The following is a 25950-nucleotide window of genomic DNA, read 5'->3' as shown; positions in this document are numbered from 1 at the left end:
TAAATAGTGGTTACAGGAATACGAGGAAGTAGGGAGCTCCACCCCGGAGCCTGGACAAGGGTCGTAACATCTTGGTTCATTGGTTTTATGTACACTGTCTTTTGCTCTGCCCCTTAGTTTAAAAAAACACTCTCCCTGCACATGGACCCAGCTCCTCCTCGTGTTTCTGGATCTTTACATCATCAGCTGTATTTCTGACGTAAAGTGCTGTATCTCTGCAGGATCTACTCTCAGCCATTATGTTTGTTTAGCAGATAAACCGCACTGGTGTCACTTATTTACTTATCTTCACCACTTTTCATAACCATCACCTCCCCGTTCCAGACTCCTGCCGGTTCATCTTATTAGTGTTTGCCATATGATAGTGTGCGTGTGTGTTTCTTCCCTCATGGACATGCCCCTCCATTGTTAGCTGGCCTGGCCATGTGTTACACCTGTCTGTCAGTGTTTGTATTTAAGTCCATGTCTTGTGTTTGTCTGTTGTCATGTTCTGGTTGCCTTGAAGAACAGCTTATCTGGTTACCGTTTTTTCCATCAGGATTTAGTTTTTATTTTATTTTGTGTACATTTACATTTATGGCATTTAGCAGACGCTCTTATCCAGAGCGACTTACAAAAGTGCTATGTAGTGCTTGGAATCTCCAAGGTAGAATAGATAGTCCTGAACACAAGGTACTCTAAGCTGGAAAAACCACTAGACGAAAGTCAAATGATACCTAACAATTATACCTGAATATACACATCACCTGAGGAAAAAGACAGTAAACAATTCCTATAACCCAATCATGCACAATACCTGAAAAAAAGACAGTAAGCAATACCTGTAACAAACACCTGAGGAAAGAGACGATAAAGCACAGTAGACGAAGTGTAACAGATGAAGCCTGTGATGGGCTACGAGTGGGTTGCGAATCGTGACTGCAACTATAGTCAGTGTGAGGTGTTTCCATTCTCCTCCCCCCTTTCCTCTACGTGAGCGCCAGGTGTGTCCAATTAAGAGTGGGTGTTGGCTCTAGCATATATACACACGAATGGTGGTGCTGCGGGTAGGCAATATCCTCCCTCTGTTGTGGTCTGCTGTGGCTGGGCTGGGCTGAGTCACTGAACGGGTAGGTTGCTTTTAGAGGTGGTGTACTTTGGGGTTGGGGTTTTATATTAATGGGTAATGTCTCTGTGCAGGTGTGCTGTTTGGCTGGTTCATGCAAGTTTCTATTTTCCACTCCGTGTTGACGGCGCGTTGGCGCAAAGCTCCCTAAACCGGCTTTTACATTGTAGCCATTTGTTGTGGCTTCACGGCGGTTTTATTATTTTAACCCGGGTGTGCTGAAGCAGCACTGATCCGGAGGTAGGTACGCGGTATTCCGCACAGTTGTTGGTCATTGGTGGTTCATGCAGCTAATACCTGTTCATTGTAGGAGTAACGTGGGTTGGCGCAACAACTAACAGGGTGTGAGCTGTGAATGGCAGCAGCCGAAGGTCCTGTGTGAGCGTCGCCAGTGACCGGTCCGGGTTGCGATTGGAACGAGCGGGCCTGGAAGCAGCTATTCGTCAATTCATGTTTTAATGAAATATTTCAATACCTACCTAGTGAAATTGGAGTCGCTGCTGTTTTGTTTTGTTTGTGCTGGTTTTGTTTTGTTTCCTTTTGGCTGCGTTGGATACGCCGTCGGTTAGGTTCCTTGTTTTTTTCTATTTTGGTTTTTCTGTGTAATTTTATGTAACGTGTTGTCTAATTCGTTTATTGGTTGTTTTGCTGTACTTGATGTGATATTTATATTTGATTATTAACTGATGGGTTGATAATGTTTTTGTTCTGTTAACCGATTATGGTTTATTTTGGCAGCAGTTTCTGGTTTAGTGGTATTGTTTTTAAAGCATTTTTCTTGTCTTCTGGGAAATATTGACTGTGGGGCGTCCTGTGGGTCTAGAGGTCGGAGCAATTGCATATTCTAATTGTATCTCTTCTTTCTGTAGGACATCTGGATGTCCATTCACTCGTGGTTTGGCACCTTAATTTGCAGTGGTGTGTTCACGTGCATTGCACTTTTGCATGTGTGTGTGTGTATTGGAGATTTTAGAATATAGACCGGGCGAGACCGCTAGTTCTTTGACACCCACAGCCAGTTCGTCGGAGCTCCTGTATTTCTTTACTGTTTTCTGCATTGTTGTTGTTTTTAAAATAATACTAAGAAATTAAGTGATTTTATGGATGGGTTGTGAATAAACCTTTGATTACCTCAAATCCACATCTCTGAACATTTTATTCAGGTTTACCTGTGTGCCTAGGTGCCTTTATTGGCTTGGGTTAATACATGTCCTGGGGTGAATTTCCCCAGGTGGCGTAGTCGGGTTTGCTCTATTACACGGGCCACAGAAGCATAATTATGCAAAGTGCACTTGAAAGAGGTGGGTCTTCAGTCGGCGTTTGAAGACAGCAAGTGACTCCGATGTTCGGACACACAAGGGAAGTTCATTCCACCACCTTGGAGCCAGAACAGAGAAAAGTCTGGATGCTTGTCTCCCATGTGTCCTGGATGATGGAGGGTCAAGACAAGACATACTTGAGGCGCGGAGGGCTTTAGGTATGCATCTGGGTTTTACTATGGCCATCAAGTAAGGAGGAGCTGCACCATTCTTTGCTTTGTAGGCCAGCACCAGGGTTTTATATTTGATGCGGGCAGCTACCGGAGGCCAGTGGAGGGAGCACAGCAAGGGAGTGACATGGCTGAACTTGGGAAGGTTGAAGACCAGCCGAGCTGCAGCGTTCTGGATCAGTTGCAGGGGTTTGATGGCATGCATAGGAAGACCAGCCAGGAGGGAGTTGCAGTAGTCCAGTCTTGAGATGACAAGGGACTGGACAAGGACCTGAGTGGCCTCCCTAGAGAGAAATGGCAGAATCCTCCGAAAGTTGTGAAGGGCGAATCTGCATGATCGTGTTGTGTTAGCAACGTGGGCCGTAAAGGAGAGTTGATTGTCGACAACTACACCAAGGCTACGCGCTTCCATGGATGGAGTGATCACGGTGTTCTCGAAGTAGCGTTCAATAAACATTCAGCATGTGCACAGAAGGTTCACCATCTTTTATAGGTACTGCTAACTATTCACATTACTAACAACATGCACATTCTTCATATTTCATCATCGGTTTACATTTACGGCATTTAGCAGACAACCTTATCCACAGCGACTTACAAAGTGCTTTGCATCTGATCACAGAATACATCCTAGGAAATAGTACGGATAGGCCAGAATTCAAGTTACCATTGAGTCAGACTACTACTAAACTACAGGAGTCAATGTCATTACCTAGTGTTTTGCAAGTTACATTTGCCAAGAAGCACAAATAACCATAGACAGACATACAATTTAAGAACAACTGCAAGTGGTATCAGCTGAGTTAGTGCTCTGGTAAGAACTCAACAAACAGGTGGGTCTTCAGTCTACGCTTGAAGATAGCAATAGACTCTGCAGTCCTAGCAGCTAATGGAAGATCATTCCACCATCTTGGAGCCAGGACGGAGAATAGTCTGGAGCTTTGTCTTCCATGAGACTTTAAGCATGGAGTTTCGAGTTGAGCCAAGCTTGAGGTTCTGAGTGTTCGCTGTACGGATCGGCTTTTGACCATGGACATCATGTAGGGTGTAGCGGATACATATGTTAGTTTATGGATTATGAACGGGGCACCATCCTGATTGCTCAGGAACCAGTATTGTGTTAATGGAGATAGGTGGAATATGGTTTAATCAGTCTCATTAACAAAGGGTTAAGTTCTGATTCTGCGCAGTGATCTAATACTATGGAAGAAAATCTGTGTCACCAGACTTTGAATTTGTATTTGAAGCACTGAATTTTTTTTTGCACCAAAATTATGCATCTGAATTTTGTTGCTTTTGAATTTAATGCTTGAACTTTTATTATTCATGGTTAATAAAATACAATGAAAAAAAATTCAAGCGTTAAAAAATTCAAAAGATATTTTTTCAAGTTGCTCGAATTCGATTGGACAAACTTGGCTCATAAAATACGCGTGCAAAATTTTGCGTGCTAAAATACGAGGTCAAAGATATTCAGAGTAAACATCCGGGACACAAAGGATGAGCAATCGATTCAAGTCTCCAATCGAACCAACATCCAACCAATCACATTATGCTCCACTGGTCACGGCGGTGTTTGAAGCCACAGGCGGACAGAGGGAGAGGTATGTCTGCGCACTGGATCGGCTCCTCTTCGGTGAGTGTATTTACTCATTTATTTGTCTTTTGTGGTGTTTTTAAGATACAGTAAACGATGCGTTGCACATCAGAGGTTGGCGCTGGACTGATCCTTTTTTTTTAACTCTCTCTGAACTCGCTATGTAGTTAACGTAGCTGCGTATGTGTGTGTCTGTCCGTCAGTCTACACTGTGCTTTATGATATTATATTTATCATAAAATCATTACATTCGTTTATTACTTCCTTACCAGTCAAGTAGTTTTCTTTTTGAGCTGTCTTCATTAAGCAGGGTAATCATGTTGTTTTAGAACTGTCTCCGTGAGGTAATGGTTAGCGAAGAGGGCTTCAAACAAAATTGGACCTTGGTTCGATGCCCGCGACTGACAAGCGAATTTTTATATATATTTATATATTTTACACACACATATATATCCAGATACTTTTTGTATATATATATATATATATATATATATATATATATATAAATAATAAATCTTTCTCTCCGAGTTTACTTCTGGATAAGGAATTTATTTTTTCATTTTCTCTTCCGTTTGTTACTCTAAACAGGTAATTGGACGTGTCACGACAGATCAAGCAGCTAGGACGAGAGATTAAAGAATCCCCAATGTGGACAGTGCTCACTCAACGACTTGATAATGGCCTTGCTTTTTCCAAAAGAGGCAGAAGGGAATTTGACTCTATCATTTTTGAAAACTTCAACTCTTAATAAAATGAAAGTGAGTCAAGCATGAGTTTTAATTAGTTTTATTTTTTGTGGTGTATAATTTTTACCTTTAGGTCAAACATCAGAATAACAAAATTGGGCAAACAACTTTTGATTGTATCCATTTACTGCAATGTTTCCTACACTGTAAATAATTAAAAAAAGTAATGAAGCTGCATCTCAGTTTTTATTGTTTTTTTATTGCTCAAACTAAAACTGATGACATAATTTGCCATACATTTTTCATTCTTATGGTCTTAACTTTGTAAAGATGTGTTATTTTATTCCAATTCTCAGACCAGTTGTTTCAAGAGACAGGAAATTCTCACAAAACTGGACAGCAGAAATGTAAAGATCACAGCCAGAGGACTGGGATGCAGCTCCTGGGTTAACTGCATCTCTCAAAGCTGTCATCTGTTCATCTGTCAGTGGGCATTCTGTGTGTGGGACAATGATATTTGAGTGGTCATCAATGGGAAGTCCGTTGTTGTCCCACTCAATATTGGGAATCTCCATTCCCTACAAATAAGTTGTATACACTTATGTGGATAAAATAGCCACTTGCAAACTTTATACATAAACCACACTTTGTTAAAATCATATTACACTTGCATGTACCTCTGTGCTATCTGCTGCAGGAATTGGGTGATGTGAATGACCCAGCACCCACAGTTGATTAGGTGTCATGTGGCTCTCTGTTCTTATTGGATGATTGTCCCAACCACTACAAAAGTATCTAGGTCTTCCTGCAGTCGTGGTAGGAACACATAGTGGCAACAGAAGATATGTGTGGTGTTGGAAATGTTGAGCCCTCTCCTTCAAGGTAATGGAGAACATCATAGTAGATGCATGTGACAGCTACCCATAGACTTCACCACAGCCTTTCAATCCTGGAATATAATCAAATTGAAATACCTTGTATTAAAAAAACAAAACAACTTGCACTCAACTTCTGAAACTTCCACTTCAAAAAGGGCGTCGTCCCCTCAGGCAAGGTGTCCCACCCCCTCAGTGTAAATAATAAGACCCATTTATTTTACAACAATCGCTACACGGCGTCCCCTCGCCCGCTCAACAATCGTCACACGCCGCCACCCCTACTGTATATGTCCTGGCGCCGGCCCTGTATATATATATATATAATTTAAAAAAAAAAAAAAAAAACTGCTTGTCAGTCGCGGGCATCGAACCAAGGTCCACTTTGTTTGAAGCCCTCTTCACTAACCATTACCCCATGGAGACAGTTCTAAAACAACATGATTACCCTGCTTAATGAAGACAGCTCAAAAAGAAAACTACTTGACTAGTAAGGAAGTAATAAACGAATGTAATGATTTTATGATAAATATAATATCATAAAGCACAGTGTAGACTGACGGACAGACACACATATACGCAGCTACGTTGACTACATAGCGAGTTCAAAAAAAGATCAGTCCAGCGCAAACCTCTGATGTGCAACACGTCGTTTACTGTATCTTAAAAACACCACAAAAGACAAATAAATGAGTAAATACACTCACCGAAGAGGAACCGATCCCGTGCGCCGACATACCTCTCCCTCTGTCCGCCTGTGGCTTCAAACACCGCCGTGACCAGTGGAGCGTAATGTGATTGGTTGGATGTTGGTTCGATTGGAGACTTGAATCGATTGCTCATCCTTTGTGTCCCAGATGTATTAACCATGAATAATAAAAGTTCAAGCATTAAATTCAAAAGCAACAAAATTCAGATGCATAATTTCGGTGCAAAAAAAAATTCAGAGCTTCAAATTCAAGGGCAAACAAATTCGGTGCTTTAAATACAAATTCAAAGTCTGGTGAGACAGATTTTCTTCCATAAATACCATCAATCAAAATATGTATTTACCACCGTGAACAGATTAATGAACAAATATCAAAATTTAATAAATGGTTAATATGACAATTGATATAAAGGATAACGTGTGGAATGATTTGGCTCAAAGTGAAACTAAACCTATACGTGAATCTACTAATCTAACCAGATAGGCTATATAATGGTAAACAACAAGGAATAGAACATTAAACAACAACAGCAAATAATCAGCAATTATTGACGGCCATGGAACTTAAATGGATTATAGATGTTTTAGAAAGAAAGTAGGATAGTATGAAGAGAAGATCCAGGCATAGATTTCTATAGTAACAACTATTGCTAGATCGGACTCTGGGAGGTAGAGATATAATTGTTCGCTAACAGACGAACTGGCAACCCCAAACAGCACGTGAACTCTGGGTCTTACTGTGACGTTGCCCGGCACGTCCGTGCGTGTGTCCGGGGGGAGGAAGGCGTGTCGGCCGACGCGCGTTCAATGTTCGTTCACTCCTGAGGTGGCTGGGTCAGCTAAGTCTGTCTTTCAAGACGGCTCGAATCGCTAAGACCTAGTGATGACGTCACAGTCGTGGCTGGAGGGTAGCAGTTCACTTGATGAGATGTACTTCGAAGTTAAACTAAAGTTAATTTCTATCGGCCAAACAGAAATAACTCGAATTTAACTAAGAAAGGAAGATGAGTTTGACTTTAAAACAATGAAAACAAAAGTAAGTTTGACGAAGACAGACTAAATAAAACACTTTCTCGAGAAATAAATGATAACGAAGATCTTCTAGAAGTTGGATAAAGTTCTAACCTAATTGCGGTCTCTTGGCATCACTCCAACTCTTCTGATTCACTTCTCGAGGGACAACTTTTAAGCAACATTTAGGGGCGTGACTGTAATTCCCCATGAGTTGCTATTCTGGTGATCATTGGACTCTGATTCCTGAATATGCATAATCTCTGCCCAGACAGGAGGTAATCCGAGAAAGGAGATAGAGGAAGGGAGAGAAGGGGGGTTTGTGACCCTGCCCGTCTCTCAGAGATTTAGTTAATGGGAGACAAAAGCAGACTATTACAATTTCAAGACAATTGGAATTCTCTGATTCCTAAATAAATTGATTTGTATGCTCTGCCTAAATAAGTATTAATTTGATTCTACCAGCCTATACCTTGAGCCATTCTTAATTTCCACTTCTGGACACTGAATGACACATAATGCACAGACAGGTATGAATATGAGGTCACAAAAGCACATATGAACATGGTTACATTTGGTAAGTGACACAACTTAATACATGTATATGTATATGCCTACCAGGGGCGAGGCTAGGGTATTTTTAGTGGTGCTAGAGCACCACCGTGAAGTTGCTTAGCACCCCCTGGCTCAACACATTTTTAAAATATTATATTATGCAAAAAACTTGCTCTGCACCCGCGCAATACTTTGGTATTGTACCTCTGTGAGCACTGGGGGCTGGGCACCCCTAAAGACCAGATCCTAAAATCGCCCCTGATGCCTACTATAGCTCATTACATTTTGATACTCGGATAGATATATAAATCTTAATTAGACATTACACTGGACTACAAGTGTATTGATAGATCTCAAATAATGTAGCACATGGATATGAGAATATGTAGGTCTCTATGATCTTAACACACAGAACTTAATGAGCATGCATATCTAAACAGCAGAACACACAAGAATATGTATATGCATGCATGCCTTCACAATACAATTCAAAGCTACAAAGATAGGTGTATCTAACTACTGAAATTATAGTAATACATGGATATGCATCAATGTGGTGTGATTATATAACCACAGAGATTCTGATAACATTACTTAATGCTGAATACATGAAAGATCACGATTGGTTTCACGATTGGTATATCAACCACAGATCACATAATGTTCAATTCAGAGGTACTCTGTCCTGGTGCCTGAAGGCTGGGAAGCTGGATATTGGTTCCACGCATTATCCTTCCCTTGGGTGAAAGATAGTCATGTTTGGTGTCTCTAGACTGCATCCGCCGAGCTGGTTCCTGTAAGCTGAATTCCAATTCCGTGTACAGTTCAGATTTGGAGTTACAAGGATTTCTAAAATATTGCACCTTTAGTTCTGGGTCTTAACACAAGAATTCAAGGTGTTATAAAATGGGGTCAAACCTTGGAGAATCAGATAGGCCTGTGATTTAGGTTTATGAGTGTAGACCTTTCCTGCTCTCTGTGCTCTTAAGACATTAAGGGTCTTTGTTTTACTCTCAGACGATCAGATAAGTTAAGACTTCCTAAGCTTTTTGGAGAGGAGAGCCATTAGGAGTAGGGATTCCTTGGTGATTGTTACCGAGCGAAGGATCAGTGTTTATGTTTACATACACTTAAAGAGCTGTGGATGGGTTAGTCTCTTGCCTTCCAAGGTGAAAGTAATCCACTTTGTGATTTTGCAATGTCTTTGGCTGTCTCCGTTACAAGGGAGGGGCCAGTCCATTTTTGGCTTTGTAAGCAAGCATTAAGGTTTAATATCTGATGCGTGCCACTACTGGAAGCCAGTGAAGAGAGCGTAGCAGAGGAGTCACATGTGAAAACTTAGGGAGATTGAAGACCAGTCATGCTGCAGCATTCTGAATTAGTTGTAGAGGTCTGATGACCCATAGAAGAAGACCTGCAAGTAGGGAATTGCAGTAGTCCAGCTTAGAGATTACTAGAGACTGCACAAGCACTTGAGTAGCTTCCTGTGAAAGGAAGGGTCGTATTCTCTGTATGTTGCAGAGGAGAAATCTGCAGGATCTGATCAGTTTTGAAACATGTGTTGAGAAGGACAACTCGTTGTCCAACGTAACACCCAGGCTTCGTGCAGTTTCTGATGGTGTTAACAAGGTGTTCTCAAAGGAAACTGAGGTGGTTGTGTGTGTTTGGGGTTCCTGGAATGTACAGAGCTCAGTTTTGCTAGGGTTGAGCTTCAAGTGGTGAGCAGTCATCCATGAAACAATATCTGCCAAGCATGCCGAGATATGCCTAGAAACCTGGGTGTCAGAATGAGGGAAGGAGAGAATTAGCTGGGTGTCATCAGCATAGCAATGATAAGAGAAACCATGAGACAAAATAATGTCACCAAGGGAACAAGTATATAAAGAGAAAAGAAGAGGGCCTAGGACTGAGCCTTGGGGGACTCCAGTGGAAAGTTTACATGGATTGGATGTAGATCCTCTTCATGTTACCTGATAGGAACGGCCTTCAAGATATGACTGGAACCATTTCCAAGCAGAGCCAGTCACACAGAGGCTAGAAAGAACAGAGAGGAGGATGTTGTGGTTGACCATGTCAATGACTGCACAAAGATCTAGAAGAATTAAAACTGATGATAGCTTGTTAGCCTTGGCAGCATGGAGCTTCTCGGTCACTGCTTTGAGGGCAGTTTCTGTTGAGTGTGCCCATTTGAAGCCAGACTGATTAGGATCATGGAGTTGGTTCTGGGTGAGGAAGAGAGATAATTGGTCATAGCATGGACGTAATTTTGTAATAAAAAGTGAGGGGGACATGGATCGTCGCTATTTAAATATTTGGTTTTAACCATAAAAACTGGGGGGGACTTTTGAAAAAGTGGGGGGGACATGCCCCCCCCCCGTTCCCCCCCCAAATTACGTCTGTGGGTCATAGACTGCTCGCTCCAGAGTTTTTGATAGAAAAGAAAGAAGTGATACCGGTCTGTAGTTGTTCATGTCAGAGGTGTCAAGTGTTGTTTTTTTCAGGATTGGTACCACCCTTGCCATCTTGAACACAGTAGGTACATGACCCGAAACTAAGGAGTTGTTGATGATTGTCGAGGTGAACAGAAGGAGTTCTCTTGACATATTCTGGAAAAGAGTGGAAGGAATTGGATCCAGTGGGCATGTAGTAGGATTGCTGGAAGTCAGAAGTTGATGTATCTTGTCTGAGGAGAGAGGGGAGAAAGAAGCCAAGGAGTTGAGTGTTGGGTTATAGATAGTAGTAGGAAGGTTGGGAGCTGGGGAGAAGGACTGATGGACTGCTGCAATCTTCTCTTCAAAGAAGATGACAAAATCCTCAGGAGTGAGAATGGCAGAAGGCTGGATGTTTAAATTGGTTCAGACTATAAACGTGGGATGATGATACACTAAGGGTCTGAGCAAATGTCATGCTTAGAGTGGGACTTCAAATTCACTATAAACCTCCACCCCTCCCCCTCTCACTATAAACATTCAACCTTCTCCCTCTCACTATAAATCACTAGAGCTCCTAGAGAAGCGAAAAATTTCACAGGGCTTGGTAGGGTCCATGTAGCCCACTCCCCTGCTGTGAAGGGATTAACGCCCATTGTCTTGGTAATGCGGTGGAAGCGGCTCACCCCCAGCTCATACGCCTGCCAAAGCACAAGCTGGCTCACCCCCAAGCTCATATGACCAAAACACCAAACGTGATACTTCACGAAAAAGTTGAAGTTACAAGCAGACTGTATGTTACCGATACTACAACAAACGGCAGAAAATTTGTAGACTCGTGTTTCAAAAGTTACAATTCAATCGCACGTAGAGACGACAGTTTCTCTAATGAGTCCCGTGCCGTCAAACAATAAAAATAAATAAAAATGTTTGAATCTTGCTCTTTGTATATTTCATATACTATACTCTATAATATTTGTTGTAATCAAACACTTTCTGTTTCCGCGTTTGAATTCGCATTTGAAAAGCTAAGAAATTATATGGCGCAATTAGCTTGATGCTAATGTTATATAGGAAATCCCATATCATTGCTAGCGAAAATTAGCATGGTCGCGTTGCATCACTGCATCACTGATAAATGTTGTGATCTAAACAGCAGGCTGGAAAAGGAGAGGAAAAGACAGGAAAACAAAGTCATGTGCTTTCTATCTATCTATCTATCTATCTATCTATCTATCTATCTATCTATCTATCTATCTATATTTGTGTTAGAAGCATTTGTGTTTCTGCTTGTTTGTGATCTAAACAGCAGGCTTGAATCTTGCTCTTTGTACATTTCTTATACTACCTCTCTATCTATCTATCTATCTATCTATCTATCTATCTATCTATCTATCTATATTTGTGTTAGAAGCATTTGGTAGAAGCATTTGTGTTTCTGCTTGTTTGTGATTTGTGATCTGTGATCTCTGTGATCAAAGACTTTCTGGGTGAGGCTGCTGCCTCAGTCTTGCTCTGTGAATTAACATAATAAAGGGGGATGTTTGGCTTTGCTAATTGCTGGCAAGAAGGAGAAGAAGGAGGGGTGATGTCCTCAGAATCCTGAATTCTCAGGAGCTCTAGTGATACATCCACCCCTCCCCCTCTCACTATAAACATCCACCCCTCCCTCTCTCACTATAAACATCAAATCAAATCAAAGTTTATTTGTATAGCGCTTTTCACAACATGTCACAAAGCGCTTTACAGGATTTACAAGGTTAACAATACTATGGGTCCAGAACCCTAATGAGCAAGCCAAAGGCGACAGTGGCGAGGAAAAACTCCCTATGTGTTACGGTGACAGTCCTGGACCCTTCCCTGTGGGCGTGCTGCTACATTGTCTGCGTGTCGTTATGTTCATATATGTACTTCCGTGGGTGTGGGTTGTCTGTGAGCGTGTTCGTAGTCGCACCTGTGCCTTGTCTCGAGATCACGAGGGTCTGTGTTAATCACCTATATAATGTGCGTTCGCGCAGTGTCTTGTGCTCGTCTTTGTCTAAAGTTTCGTGCCAGTGTGACTGTCCCTGTACCGTGCTCGCACTATCGTGTCGAAGCTACGTGTCTCTGTTAAAATAAACTTTCTATGTTTCACCGTTCAACACTCGTCGTGCCTCCTCCCTTGAGTGTAACACTATGATGGTGGGGAATAGGAAGAAACCTCGGGAGAACCAAGACTCAAAAGGGAACCCATCCTCCATTGGGCGGCCCGTTAACACACAAATTACACAAAATACAGACAAATACACAAGTCACACACAAATCACACAATCAGACTAAGTAAAAGGTAAAAATGAAAGTTCTGGGTTTTGATATTGTCACTGTAAATGTCTGTTGATGAACGCCAGGCTTTCATTCCGTGTCGGAGCAGTGATGCTGGTATTGTAGGCTCCGACTGCAATGTTACTCTCCAGGTGAACCTCGGAGAAAAGATACGAGATGTAGTAACTATGTAACAGATTAATCAAAGGCCAAACTAAACTCACTTACATACACTTCTTCATCACTTCAACACTTTTTTATTTTGTCTTAATGAATATATCACGTTGAGGACCCCGGCCCCTCCCTTTTGGGTGTGTGTTTACGTTGTCCACGTGCATCGTCTGCGTCTGTGGAACTCCGTGGTTGTGGTTGTGTCTTGTGATAATCCGTCTCACCTGTGGCCTGTCTTGTAATCACGTGGGGATTATGTGGTTCGTCTATTTAATCTGTGCTCGCGCAGTGTCCTGTGCTCGTCGTTGTCTACAGTTTACACGTATCTGTGAGTGTTGCATGTTCTTCGTGCACTTTGTGCGTTATATGTCAAATAAAACGTCAGTGACGTCAGTCAAAAGAGGATTCCATGTCTCATCCTTCGTGACAGCCCGAACATCACAGAATATTAATTTGACATCATCATCATTATCATCATCATCATAATCACCATATTCACCATCATCATCATCATCATCATCAAGACCTTAAAAAATACTGCCACATTTGAGTGTAAAAAAAACAAAGATTTGACATTATTTTGTGGCAGTGTCACAAGAGGGTTGAGCTCCATCTTAATTTAGTTTGGGATTTATCACAGTGGACAATTCTGAGTTTAAAATAGCAATGATGGACATGAGGACGTGCACATGTGACATGTTCAGAGTCTGTGGTGGGAGTGGCCAGATGGAGGTGTTCAGAGTCTGTGGTGGGAGTGGCCAGATGGAGGTGTACAGAGTCTGTGGTGGGAGTGGCCAGATGGAGGTGTTCAGAGTCTGTGGTGGGAATGGCCAGATGGAGGTGTTCAGAGTCTGTGGTGGGAGTGCTCAGAGGGAGAGAGTCTGTGGTGGGAGTGGTCAGAGGGAGGTGTTCAGAGTCTGTGGTGGGAGTGGTCAGAGGGAGGTGTTCTGAGTCTGGTAGGAGTGGCCAGATGGAGGTGTTCAGAGTTTGTGGTGGGAGTGGCCAGATGGAGGTGTTCAGAGTCTGTGGTGGGAGTGGCCAGATGGAGGTGTTCAGAGTCTGTGGTGGGAGTGGCCAGATGGAGGTTTTCAGAGTCTGTGGTGGGAGTGGCCAGATGGAGGTGTTCAGAGTCTGTGGTGGGAGTGGCCAGAGGGAGGTGTTCTGAGTCTGGTAGGAGTGGCCAGATGGAAGTGTTCAGAGTCTGTGGTGGGAGTGGCCAGATGGAGGTGTTCAGAGTCTGTGGTGGGAGTGGCCAGAGGGAGGTGTTCAGAGTCTGGAGGGAGTGGTCAGAGGGAGGTGTTTAGAGTCTGTGGTGGGAGTGGTCAGAGGGAGGTGTTCAGATCTTTGTTTACATCTTCTGAGTCATTGCTGGATTGTGCATCTTTGTTTACATCTTTTGAGTCATTGCTGGATTGTGCATCTTTGTTTACATCTTCTGAGTCATTGCTTAATTGTGCATCTTTGTTTACATCTTCTGAGTCACTGCTGGATTGTGCATCTTTGTTTACATCTTCTGGGTCATTGCTGGATTGTGCATCTTTGTTTACATCTTTTGAGTCATTGCTGGATTGTGCATCTTTGTTTACATCTTTTGAGACATTGCTTAATTGTGCATCTTTATTTACATCTTCTGAGTCATTGCTGGATTGTGCATCTTTGTTTACATCTTCTGAGTCATTGCTGGATTGTGCATCTTTGTTTACATCTTTTGAGACATTGCTTAATTGTGCATCTTTGTTTACATCTTCTGAGTCATTGCTGGATTGTGCATCTTTGTTTACATCTTTTGAGACATTGCTTAATTGTGCATCTTTGTTTACATCTTCTGAGTCATTGCTTAATTGTGCATCTTTGTTTACATCTTTTGAGACATTGCTTAATTGTGCATCTTTGTTTACATCTTCTGAGTCATTGCTTAATTGTGCATCTTTGTTTACATCTTCTGAGTCATTGCTGGATTGTGCATCTTTGTTTACATCTTCTGAGTCATTGCTGGATTGTGCATCTTTGTTTACATCTTTTGAGTCATTGCTGGATTGTGCATCTTTGTTTACATCTTTTGAGACATTGCTTAATTGTGCATCTTTATTTACATCTTCTGAGTCATTGCTGGATTGTGCATCTTTGTTTACATCTTCTGAGTCATTGCTTAATTGTGCATCTTTGTTTACATCTTCTGAGTCATTGCTTAATTGTGCATCTTTGTTTACATCTTCTGAGTCATTGCTTAATTGTGCATCTTTGTTTACATCTTTTGAGTCATTGCTTAATTGTGCATCTTTGTTTACATCTTCTGAGTCATTGCTTGATTGTGCATCTTTGTTTACATCTTTTGAGTCATTGCTTAATTGTGCATCTTTGTTTACATCTTCTGAGTCATTGCTGGATTGTGCATCTTTGTTTACATCTTTTGAGTCATTGCTGGATTGTGCATCTTTGTTTACATCTTTTGAGACATTGCTTAACTGTGCATTTTTGTTTACATCTTCTGAGTCATTGCTGGATTGTGCATCTTTGTTTACATCTTTTGAGTCATTGCTGGATTGTGCATCTTTGTTTACATCTTTTGAGACATTGCTTAACTGTGCATCTTTGTTTACATCTTCTGAGTCATTGCTGGATTGTGCATCTTTGTTTACATCTTTTGAGTCATTGCTGGATTGTGCATCTTTGTTTACATCTTTTGAGACATTGCTTAATTGTGCATCTTTGTTTACATATTTTGAGTCATTGCTGGATTGTGCATCTTTGTTTACATCTTTTAAATCATTGCTAGATTTTGCTGTTTTGTCTGCACCTTCTGTGTCATTGCTGGATTTTACAGTTTTGTCTGCACCTTCCGGGTCAGGGCTGGATTTTGCAGTTTTGTCTGCACCTTGCATGTCATTGCTGGATTGTGCATCTTTGTTTACATCTTCTGAGACATTGCTTAATTGTGCATCTTTGTTTACATCTTCTGAGTCATTGCTGGATTGTGCATCTTTGTTTACATCTTTTGAGACATTGCTTAATTGTGCATCTTTGTTTACATCTTCTGAGTCATTGCTGGATTGTGCATCTTTGTTTACATCTTTTGAGACATTGCTTAATTGTGCATCTTTGTTTACATCTTCTGTGTCATTGCTGGATTTTGCAGTTTTGTCTACATCTTTTAAATCATTGCTGGATTTTGCAGTTTTGTCTACATCTTTTAAATCATTGCTGGATGGTGCAGCTCTCTTTACACCCTCTGGGCCCACACTGAACATTTTGGCTTTCTGTAAGGCTTCTGGTGGTATAGCTGTTGAAATAACTGATTAGCAAAATTTTTTATCAGACATGAACACTGTCAATCAGTGTTTATAATATTTCTGAAATTAACTAAAACTAAAAGTCTTTCATGTATTAAAATATGTTTTCTGACAAAGAGAATTAACTTTATGATAAATAAACCTGTATAATGTTTTAGTCAGTCACTATACTATTACTGTTAAATGTTTCAAAGTGTCCTTTTATTGCAAATAGTACTACTTGCATGAATGCCTTTAAATTTGTTATCAGAGACATGCAAATTCAGCATGTGTTTGAAAAGTTTTAGCACAGTCTTTACTTGCTAGCAACAGTTACACTAGTAATGTGTACAGTATAAGTTAAAAATTGTGTTTAATTTTATTCTAAGGTCTTCAGTCACTTCCATTATATTATTGTTGTTGTTATTGTTGTTGTTTACCTGGCATTTGATTTTCTCCATCATCATCTTGTCCATTCTCCTCCTCATGTGGATGCGGTCCTATATAGAGGACACTGTGTTACTTTTAGCATGAAGAACTTTAATCAGAAAAAAGTGATGATTAATTATTCTGGACAAATATGCATTTTCAATTTGTCAATTTTTTCACTGTAGCAGCCAATTAACGTGAGGAATATTTTCAACATTTTTTACATGTTTTTGGTTAACATGTTTTTTTATGTATTTAAAAAAATGTATGTGAATGGCGCATGGTGCAAATATGCAATTGAAGGAAACATGATAACACATTTTGTGACGTGGGTGGTGCTGTGATCCGTTTCCAAAGCGGATTCGTCTGAATCACGAATGTGCTCATGTTTGGGTGTATTGGGTGAAGATCATAACTCAGTGATGGAAATGTCCTCTAAAGACAAGTGAATGATCTACTAATGTAATTAGATCCTTCTCAGTGTAATGTTGCATTTGCATTTATGTCCAAATGCAGATACATTTGATAAAAACTGTTACAGGTGTACTAGGTTAAACTTTAGCTCTAACAGTAGCTGGCTAATATGACAGTCTATCAGCAGACATGGGCTGAACAAGACAAATAACCCTTTACATCTACTCACCATTAAGAAGACGAGCCTCTTCTAAGTTGAAAAAAAAAGAATAAAACACCATTTAAAAACTATTAAAATATTTTTATTTCAAAAATTTGAAATATGTCTAATGCAATCATTAAAATGCAGGTGCATTTTAAGCCAGTCAAATCTCGGGGTATATTTTAAATAGTGGTGGGACTTTAACGCGTTAATTTCGATTAATTCATTACAGGAAAATTAACGCACTAAAAAAATTAACGCATTTTAACGCATTTAACGGACGAGACACTTTTGCACCGTGGAATGTTTCTCAGTGCGCGAGTTCCGGGCATACAGATTATGGACACACAATAAGATGATCATGATGGAGATGACTGAAGAGGCTATGCTGGTGGATGGGAAATTTAAATATAAGAAACTTTCAGATGGAATTACAAACAAAAATAGTGTTATTTACACTTTATGTAGGAAGGAGTTCGCTTATCACAGGAGCACCCTTCGTTACTACCTCAACGCAAAACATGTTGCGGCTAAAGCTGGGCGTACACTGCGATATTTTAAATCGTGTACTCAGCTCCAGCTCAAACTGTACGACTAAATCGCAGGGAGAGTCGGCTCGTGGAGCTGCTTCAACAGTGCGATACTCTCACGAGGAGCGATTTGAATTTCAAACATGTTTGATGTTCTTGCGACGCTGCGATTTCTGATCGGGAGTTGTGAATCGCTCCTCGTTTACCTGTGTAAACTATACGATGCACGACACGCGATTGAGCCGAAACGAGTGAAAAATCGGCTGAAAATGGGCCAAAAATCGCACAGTGTACGCCCAGCTTAACGCGCAGGTCAGTAATGATAACTTAGCTGCTAAATGTATTCCTAGTACGATAGGGTGACCAAACGTCCGTAATTCACATCCTGTGAGGAAACGTCCTGGTTTTTAAATGACCTTCATTGGACCATTAAGACTGGATTAAACTTTCGCGAATGGCCGTAGCGCGCGACTCCGCACGCGTTTATACATGATGCGTCACATTATTTGTGTTGTCCGCTCTCTGTGGTCGAAGATAAATGCTTACAAGAAGCGCTGCGAATTGCGTCAACTGATGCAAGTTACGAACTACCGTCCAGGGGTGAGTTTCCCAAAACGTTCTTAGCGCCAAGTACTTCTTAACCTCGTACGTAAGAACGAGGTGACGAAGTACTTGGCACTAAGAACGTTTTGGGAAACTCACACCAGAAAGACAATGTCGAAGAAAATCCAGCAGCTGTATGATGAGGAAAGAATTAAAACAGGTTATTGTGAAGAGTGCCACAAATGTGGCTCTGACTGGGGATCACTGGACCTCTGTTAGCAACAAGAATGATCTTGGTGTGACAGCTCATATTATAGATGATGAATCTATAGATGATGAAGATCCAGTCATTTGCTTTGAGCATGCAGAAGACCACTTCTAGGCACTATGAAGATGCCTATGGCAGAGGCCTGGGAAATTAAAGAAAGTCTACCATCTAAAATGGTATTAAAAAACATCTTCTGATTTACTTCAATTCTTCCAATATCCTGAGCAAAACTCCCTAAATTAAACAACATTTTTGGTCAGAATTTCCAATGTTCTGAACTGTTTTCTGCACACTACACATATATTGGTCTTCGTAGTAGACTGGTGGAAAAATAAACAAGATGTTGAAGTTTATGATTATGTTCATTGATTCATTCATCATTCAAACTTAAATTAATATTTCTCATGTTAAATACTGAAATGCGATTAAAATGCGATTAATTTCGATTAATTAATTACAACGCTTCCGATTAATTCGATTGATTTTTTTAATCGCGTCCCACCCCTAATTTTAAAGTATAGAAATCAGAACAGAATTAAAGTTGAAGGCTTCCATTGTAGTGAATCTTACCTTCTGATCTTTTTTTATCTTTTTGATCCTTTTGATCTTTTGGCAAAATGTAAAAAAAGTTAGTTTTTCATGACAAATTGAGACTTGAATTATAATCACATATAACATGTCCTACCTCTCCACCTGAAGATGGTGAAAACAGCAATTACAGAGAAAACCAGCAAACCGATAACCAGTGAGATGACCAGTGCCCTCCATCTAGGAGAAATATCTGATCAAAGAGAATATGTTGTTGAGTCTATATGATTTATGTGATATGAAACCATTAATGCTTCGATGAATTTTGCACCATTAACAGATGGGTATGGGAATAACCTGGTTGTAATGTTCCTGAGGCATCAATGAGTGGTACCACTCTGATCTCCTTCATCTCCTGCTCAGATAAACCCACAGAACAGGAGATCCAGTCTGACCCAGAGGAAGAGAAAAGAACCCAGGAACTCACACTCACCAGCCCTTCAGAGTCTTAGCAATAAGGAAAAGAAAAGGAAATATCATACAGAGGTTAAGCATCGATCAGTGAAGGTCCACTCTAGTGATGTTCCACTTTAAGCATGAATAACATGAATTTTATTTGTTTAAAAACCTGTTTTATAGTGGTTGATGCTTTTTGTGAGTTCTTCCCCTCTTTGGTTTCTCCAGGTGAGTTTGGGCTTTGGTGACCATCCATCTGACACACAGGTGACATTCACCTGATCTCCAGCCTTGACGAATGAGAGAACAGGAAGGCCACCTAATACTAATACACCTAAAAGACATGGTACGGTCAAGGGTCAACAGGTGTGTTAACCTGATATGTGTACATTGTTTATAGGCTGTGGTAAACTCTATGGATGTCATGTTGCTTGGAAACAGTGGGGTAGGGGAAAGCTTTCACACCCTTATATCCATTTGATCATTTTTTATTAAAATATTCATAAGAATGTGTCATGGTAAATAAACCGAAAATGTGGTGAATACTTTGAACTTTATGATTAGCTAATAGAATTAGAATATAAAAGTACTATAGCTTGGCTTGAAGTACATACCTTTTAGTAGTAAGGACACACTAGCTTTGTCATACCATTTTAAGGTCTGAACAAAACACACATATTCTCCGCTGTCTGCTAGTGTGAGGTTCTCCAGTTGGAGAGAGACGTTCCCCTTCTCCAGTTCTCCTACCAGAGACACTCTGTTCCTGTACTGAACATCTCCAGTGTTCTCCTGGACCCTTAGATCCTTGTAGAGCAGAACCGGGTTTTTGTGATCATTCGGACCATACCAGTGTACTTCACATCTCTTACAATTCTGTATTGGAGAAAGAGAACAGGGCAGGAGGACAGAAGATCCCAGACGTCCTGATAGAGAGCCGTCAGGAACCAGCAAAGAGAAAACATCTGAAACAAAGAAATGACTCCTTCAAGATGCATTTCAGTTCCAGAGATTCATGTTGACATTAGCGGTACCTGGTAATGGTGTAAATTAAATACCTGCATATGAACCATGAAGAAGACCACAAATGCTCCACAGAACAAGCACAGCTGTTAACACAAAACAACGTTAGTCTGCAGTGTTTCACTGGACAAGGCAACTGAGTGAGAGCAAATATAACATGTCAGCAAAGTTTTCTCTGATATCTGAACAAGCTCTAATATTAAAATATAGTTGTGTTTCCTGCTTGCTTCGAGGCTTTATTCTATTGCTGTAGCTTCATATAAGGTGTCTCATAAATCTTAGCAGAGCTGCATTCCCTCTAATAGTACATTATTTAAACTACGTTAAGGCACTGACCACATCACTGACTGTCTGACTTGTTACCGTCTTTCGCAAAATGCTGCTGAACCACAAGAGCAGAAAAGACTTTCACACTTGTAAAGGTGTAGCTTAAAGCTAGGTTTAAAGCTAGGTCCGCGCGCAGAAAATGACAATGGCCATGCGCGAGGTCGTGCACCTCTCGAATATTGTAACTTCACGCGCGCCATGCTTCAGCGCAATGAACATGTTTGCAGGGTTCATACACCTTTACAAGGTGGAATTAAAGCACTTGTACGTCACTTTAAAGGTCCATTTCAATATTTCCCAGCACCTTAAACTTAATTATGGTAAATATTTATACATATACACAAAATAATTCGCTTTTTATCACATTATTTAATGGTTGTTTATTTTCAAAATGCCCAATCTTAACGTCTTCACGTTCTCTCATGTTTCGTCCTGGAATTACATGAGGCTCGTATTTGTTAACGTAATACAAGAGAACTGTTCAGTCAGACAGCTATTTGTTGTGAAACGAAGTAGTTACAATTTCAAGCACTTTAGCCTAAATTCCAGCACTTTTCAAACCTGAAACACAAAGCAACATTAAAATTTGTCAGGTAAATGTTCCTTCCCCTGTTTTTGAGGGGTGTTTCTTTATACTACCACATATCGTTTCGGAGAACACTGCAAAGAATGGGACTCGGCAAGTATGAACGCCTCCCCCGTTCGCGACAGACAGGCAGGACAGTGTCTGTAGCTGTACAATTCACTGCCTTTTGATCTGAGCTGCCTTGTTGAGCTTCCTTGTTGATCAATACACTTGATCAATACATTTAAAAGAAGCTTTAAATCTATTTATTTAGATTAGCCTTTAATTAGCCATGAGTTTTAAATGAAATGAAATGAAATGTGAAATGTGCCATATTTTGTCAATTGTGATTTTTTAAATGTCTAATGTTAAATATTTTAATGATATTGAATCGGTTTCGGTTTCATTTTTGGTTTTTGCATCATTTAATATTTTCTATGTCCTAAATTATTTTATTTCAGTGTTCTTGTGGTTTTATCTTACTTCTGGGTGTAATTGTAGAAGTTACTACAGAGTAGTAGTAGTAACTTTAAGTGTCTTCCTGGCGAGCCGCCACCCTGCACGTTTCAGTTCAAACCCAGAACTAACACACCTGCTCCAGCTAAGCAGTTATTTTTATGAATCTTTATTATAATTTTTTTAAATAAATTTTTTAGTTTTTAATAATACACAAAATATATCAATGTTGCACTCACCTTTTTTCATGGCCATTTTCAATGAAACGTAAATGAAGATCAAAATACTTAGTAAAAAATATACCAAGAACGCCGTGGCAAAGTGTGGCACAACAGCGCAAAGTGCCAAAGTGTACATTCAGAGTGTTGATCCAAAAGTTGTAAATCGTGCTGATTAAAGATTAATCCAGTGAGTCACTGATTACACTGTGGCAGCGTTTACGCTAGTCAAAGGTCAAAGAATGCTGAGATAGGCCACAGGGCATTGTGGGTTTGTTATTGTGTGTGTGGATGTGTTTACTTTTGTATTTGAACACAAGATTCCATGCCAAATCGAAATGTAATCGCTACTAGGCAAAAATGGAAATGCAATCCACAAAATGCATTGCTTTTTCATACAAACATGCAGAATACGTGCCACGATGAAATGCAAAAGCACTATTACATTACGTTTCAATGCACTTTATCTCTTTATTGAAAAACAATACACAAGAATTACCATTCAAAACCAAAACGCTGAATTTTTGCCAGAATTGAATATAATACAGCTCGAAATGTAATCACAGCACCAAGGTATTGCTTTTTACCGTACGGTATTTCTGACAAATATCTCCTTTAAATGTAATGATCACGAGATTGATTTAAACACTGATGTGATAAAAACATGCCACAATGAAAAGTAAAAGCTCCAGTGTGTGTGGATTTGTATTTAAAGAAAGAAACGCTGAATTCGTGCCAGAAGCCACCTTGAAATGCAATCGACTGAACGTCATTGTATTCCACTGTGTGTCTCTGCGAAGCTGTGTTCATGCCAGAATGAAATCTAATCACTGTCCAATAGGAACGCTCGCCTGAATTTGGGGCGGGGCTTAGACTACAGTCAGAAGCAATCGCTCGTAGTTGGACTTGAAAGCAGCAGAAATGTCTTTTCACGACAGAATAAAAGAGGACATAAACAGTCTAATTGGACAAATTGAGGCTGGTGCAGTTACAGACGACTACGTGCTTAACTTAATTAAGCTGAAGGTGCTGGACAATATTGAAAATGGACCTTGAAAGTGTCGTACATGTGCTTGAATTCCACCTTGTGAAGGTGAATGAACCCTGCAAACAGAGCTGAAGAGCGGAACGCGACCTCGACACGCCACAGCGGAGCCCCGCGATTGATACCCATATTTTCCAGATTATAAACCGCTACTTATTCCCTCACGCTTTGAACCATGCGACTTATAATGAGGTGTGGCTTTTCTGTAGATGTTCCTTCACCCGTCAGGGGTGGAACAGAAAGTTAATCAGGTGGTAGCAGTGGCGCAAAAAGGGGGTATGCAGCGTATGCGACGCATAGGGGCGCTGCACTAGAGGGGGCGCCAAATCGATGAGATATAACAGTTAATTTGTGTCCATCTTACGTTCGCCACTCACCCCCCCCCCCCCCCCCCCCGTCAACAACTTTCGTTCGGGGGGTGCCGATAGAGAAGTAAGTAATTGCAACCCTGGGTGGTAGGACATAGTTGTAAGTCAATGAAGAAAGTGCTCATTTTCATTTAACTCATGCAAGCAGCAGGCACGACGGAGAATTTTTTCCAAATGAACGTGTTGTGCCAAATTCCGACGCCCCTCGTTTGCACACGCATAAAAACGCTACAGATGATATTCCGGAGTTACAGTGATTTTAACTTAGTTCATTGAGAACTTTAGTTTTGTCCTAACTAGATATTTAGACATAATACTGCTGTAAATACTGCAAAGTCGTGGTCAGAGGTGAACTTCGTATAGCCAGTGTGTATTTTATTTAAAATAATTAACACCCTTGAGCAGTGGCGTGCACACATAGACATCAGGTTGTGCTAAAGCACCACCAACTCTGCCCTTTATCAACGAAAGTGCCCTTTTGAAACTTCGTTTTTTAATATTATTATTATTATTATCATCATCATCATTTTACTGAGGTCGGTTTGAAATGATCTTTTGGAAGCCTGATCGATTAAAAACAATGCCCTGAAATGCGCCACCATCTCGCACACACCCGACCTCTCTCTTCCTTTAACACCAGATGCGCTGCAGCAGTTCAGTTCAGCGAGTGGAAGGAAGCGTCTTCAGTACAGCACACACGCTCACAGATAGACTTCTTCTCCCGTCCCCACCAGCCAGGTCACATACACATCAAGTCAAATCTAACATCCCACTCCAAGCGATCTTCAAAAGTTGGCAACCCTGCCATTATGTATTTCTATGTGAATGTAAACATTAAGGTAAACGTTAATGTTAGTTAATGTTAACATTCCTGTTAATCATCCTGAATGATCCTGGGTTAGTTTCACTTTCTGCATATTCTGATGATTTGCCTCTTCAGTTGAAGCAAATAACCTACAGCAGGTATCACCAAATGGCGGACCGCGGTCCGGATCCGGACCCGAACGCCGTCCTGTCCGGACCCAATCACATTCCTGATTAACTGGATACGGACCCAAATGCCAAAAATTTTTTAACGGGAGACTATATTTTAAACCGGAGAATTTATTTTTAGACGAGTGTTACGTTCACCACCCATTTGAGTGTTACGTTCGCCCCCGCTCAACAACTTTCGTTCGCCACCGCGGACCCGGACCTAAGGTCTGAGCTATCTGCCAAAAATGGACCGCGGAAAGATTTAATTGATTACCCCTGACCTACAGGAACCACTAGAGGGCGCCAAAAACACTACACACAAGTATGGCACCTCAAGCCCAATCCCACTGAAGTATCTCCCACCATTTTTATTTTCCCCTTCTGGAAAATGTCCCCTTTGTTTTAATGTACAGATCAAATGATAACATTTCTGTTTAATACAGTGCAATAGTGATAACAATGATTGGGGTTAGGTGGACCATAAGAAGATAGAATATAGAAAAGAGGGGAAAAGAGGGGGAGAGAAAATAAAAAGGCGGAAAGGGAATAAAAAGGGGAAAAAAACAACCAGCTCAAATGACCACTGCAAAGAAGAGCAGAAAGTGTAGCTAAGACATACAGCACAAATGACTGTGATGTATGTGTATGTGTGAGTGTTTATGTAAGTGCAACATATGATAAATGTACGGAATGTCCTTATTAGCAAGAGTAGAAAGCTTCAACAACATCCCCCCAGAGGCCAGAGGCAGGCAGAGAAAGACCCAGGAATCCCACCCACCCACAGCCCCTCCAGGAGCAGTGGAGTCCCAGGGCCGCACATCCCAGTGACCCCCGCATGCTGGGAAGCATTTGCAGGAGGGGGAGACCCCGGACAGCGCGCCCCAAACCAAGGTGCGCAGGCCCAGGGGAACCAGAGGAAACAGAGCCCCCCCCTCACCATGAGCCAGTTGCAAGGCGCCAGCGCCACACACCCCCGAGAGCCACCCATCACACGGTAGGGCCACCCACCTGCCGAGGAGCCCCGAGCCACCCCGGAGTACAACTGCCCAGGGGAGCGGGCCAACCGCCACGCCGGAGCCCTGGAGGGGAGAAGTAACCACAGGGGAGCAGCTGGGAGAGGATCGGGCACGACTAGCCCCCGACCCAGAACCAGCTGTCCTCACACATACACTCAAACTCATATTTACATTCACCCCCATATATACACCCCTACATACATATACACACCCCCTTATATATATGTATACACCTACACACATCCATATACACATACATACACACACACACACACACACACACACATTTCCCACTTGGGTTTTTTTTCTTCATCAGACGCTGGCGGTGCAAATGACTGTGAACTCTGACCTGTATGTTTAGGACCTTATCAGACATGGTTCTCTTTCAGACAT

At 41.1% G+C, this 25950-nt stretch overlaps 1 protein-coding gene and 1 long non-coding RNA gene across 3 annotated transcripts; both read right to left on the bottom strand.

Annotated features, from left to right (window-relative positions):
• Window positions 1-4999: 4999 nt before the first annotated feature.
• Window positions 5000-8041, bottom strand: LOC143527517 (uncharacterized). 2 transcript variants are annotated; one of them, XR_013134151.1, is made up of 4 exons: window positions 7200-8041; window positions 6460-6596; window positions 5555-5826; window positions 5000-5455 (listed from the first exon to the last, which is right to left on the bottom strand). It is a non-coding gene; the product is annotated as an uncharacterized LOC143527517 (long non-coding RNA). The 2 variants fall into 2 exon arrangements; XR_013134150.1 differs by having other exon boundaries at window positions 5000-5826.
• Window positions 8042-14250: 6209 nt separating this feature from the next.
• On the bottom strand, window positions 14251-22271 carry LOC143490534 (uncharacterized). The gene is made up of 10 exons (XM_076989388.1): window positions 22175-22271; window positions 20623-20673; window positions 20182-20529; window positions 19740-19901; window positions 19469-19618; window positions 19269-19364; window positions 19154-19189; window positions 17270-17290; window positions 16638-16697; window positions 14251-16220 (listed from the first exon to the last, which is right to left on the bottom strand). Exons 1-10 carry the CDS (start codon window positions 22188-22190, stop codon window positions 14251-14253), a joined length of 2910 nt encoding a protein of 969 aa, XP_076845503.1. The 5' UTR covers window positions 22191-22271.
• Window positions 22272-25950: the final 3679 nt, after the last annotated feature.

The sequence above is a fragment of the Brachyhypopomus gauderio genome, chromosome 1 (genome assembly GCF_052324685.1).
Source record: "Brachyhypopomus gauderio isolate BG-103 chromosome 1, BGAUD_0.2, whole genome shotgun sequence".
Lineage (NCBI taxonomy): Eukaryota > Metazoa > Chordata > Actinopteri > Gymnotiformes > Hypopomidae > Brachyhypopomus > Brachyhypopomus gauderio.
This window is presented reverse-complemented; position numbering and strand designations above follow the sequence as displayed.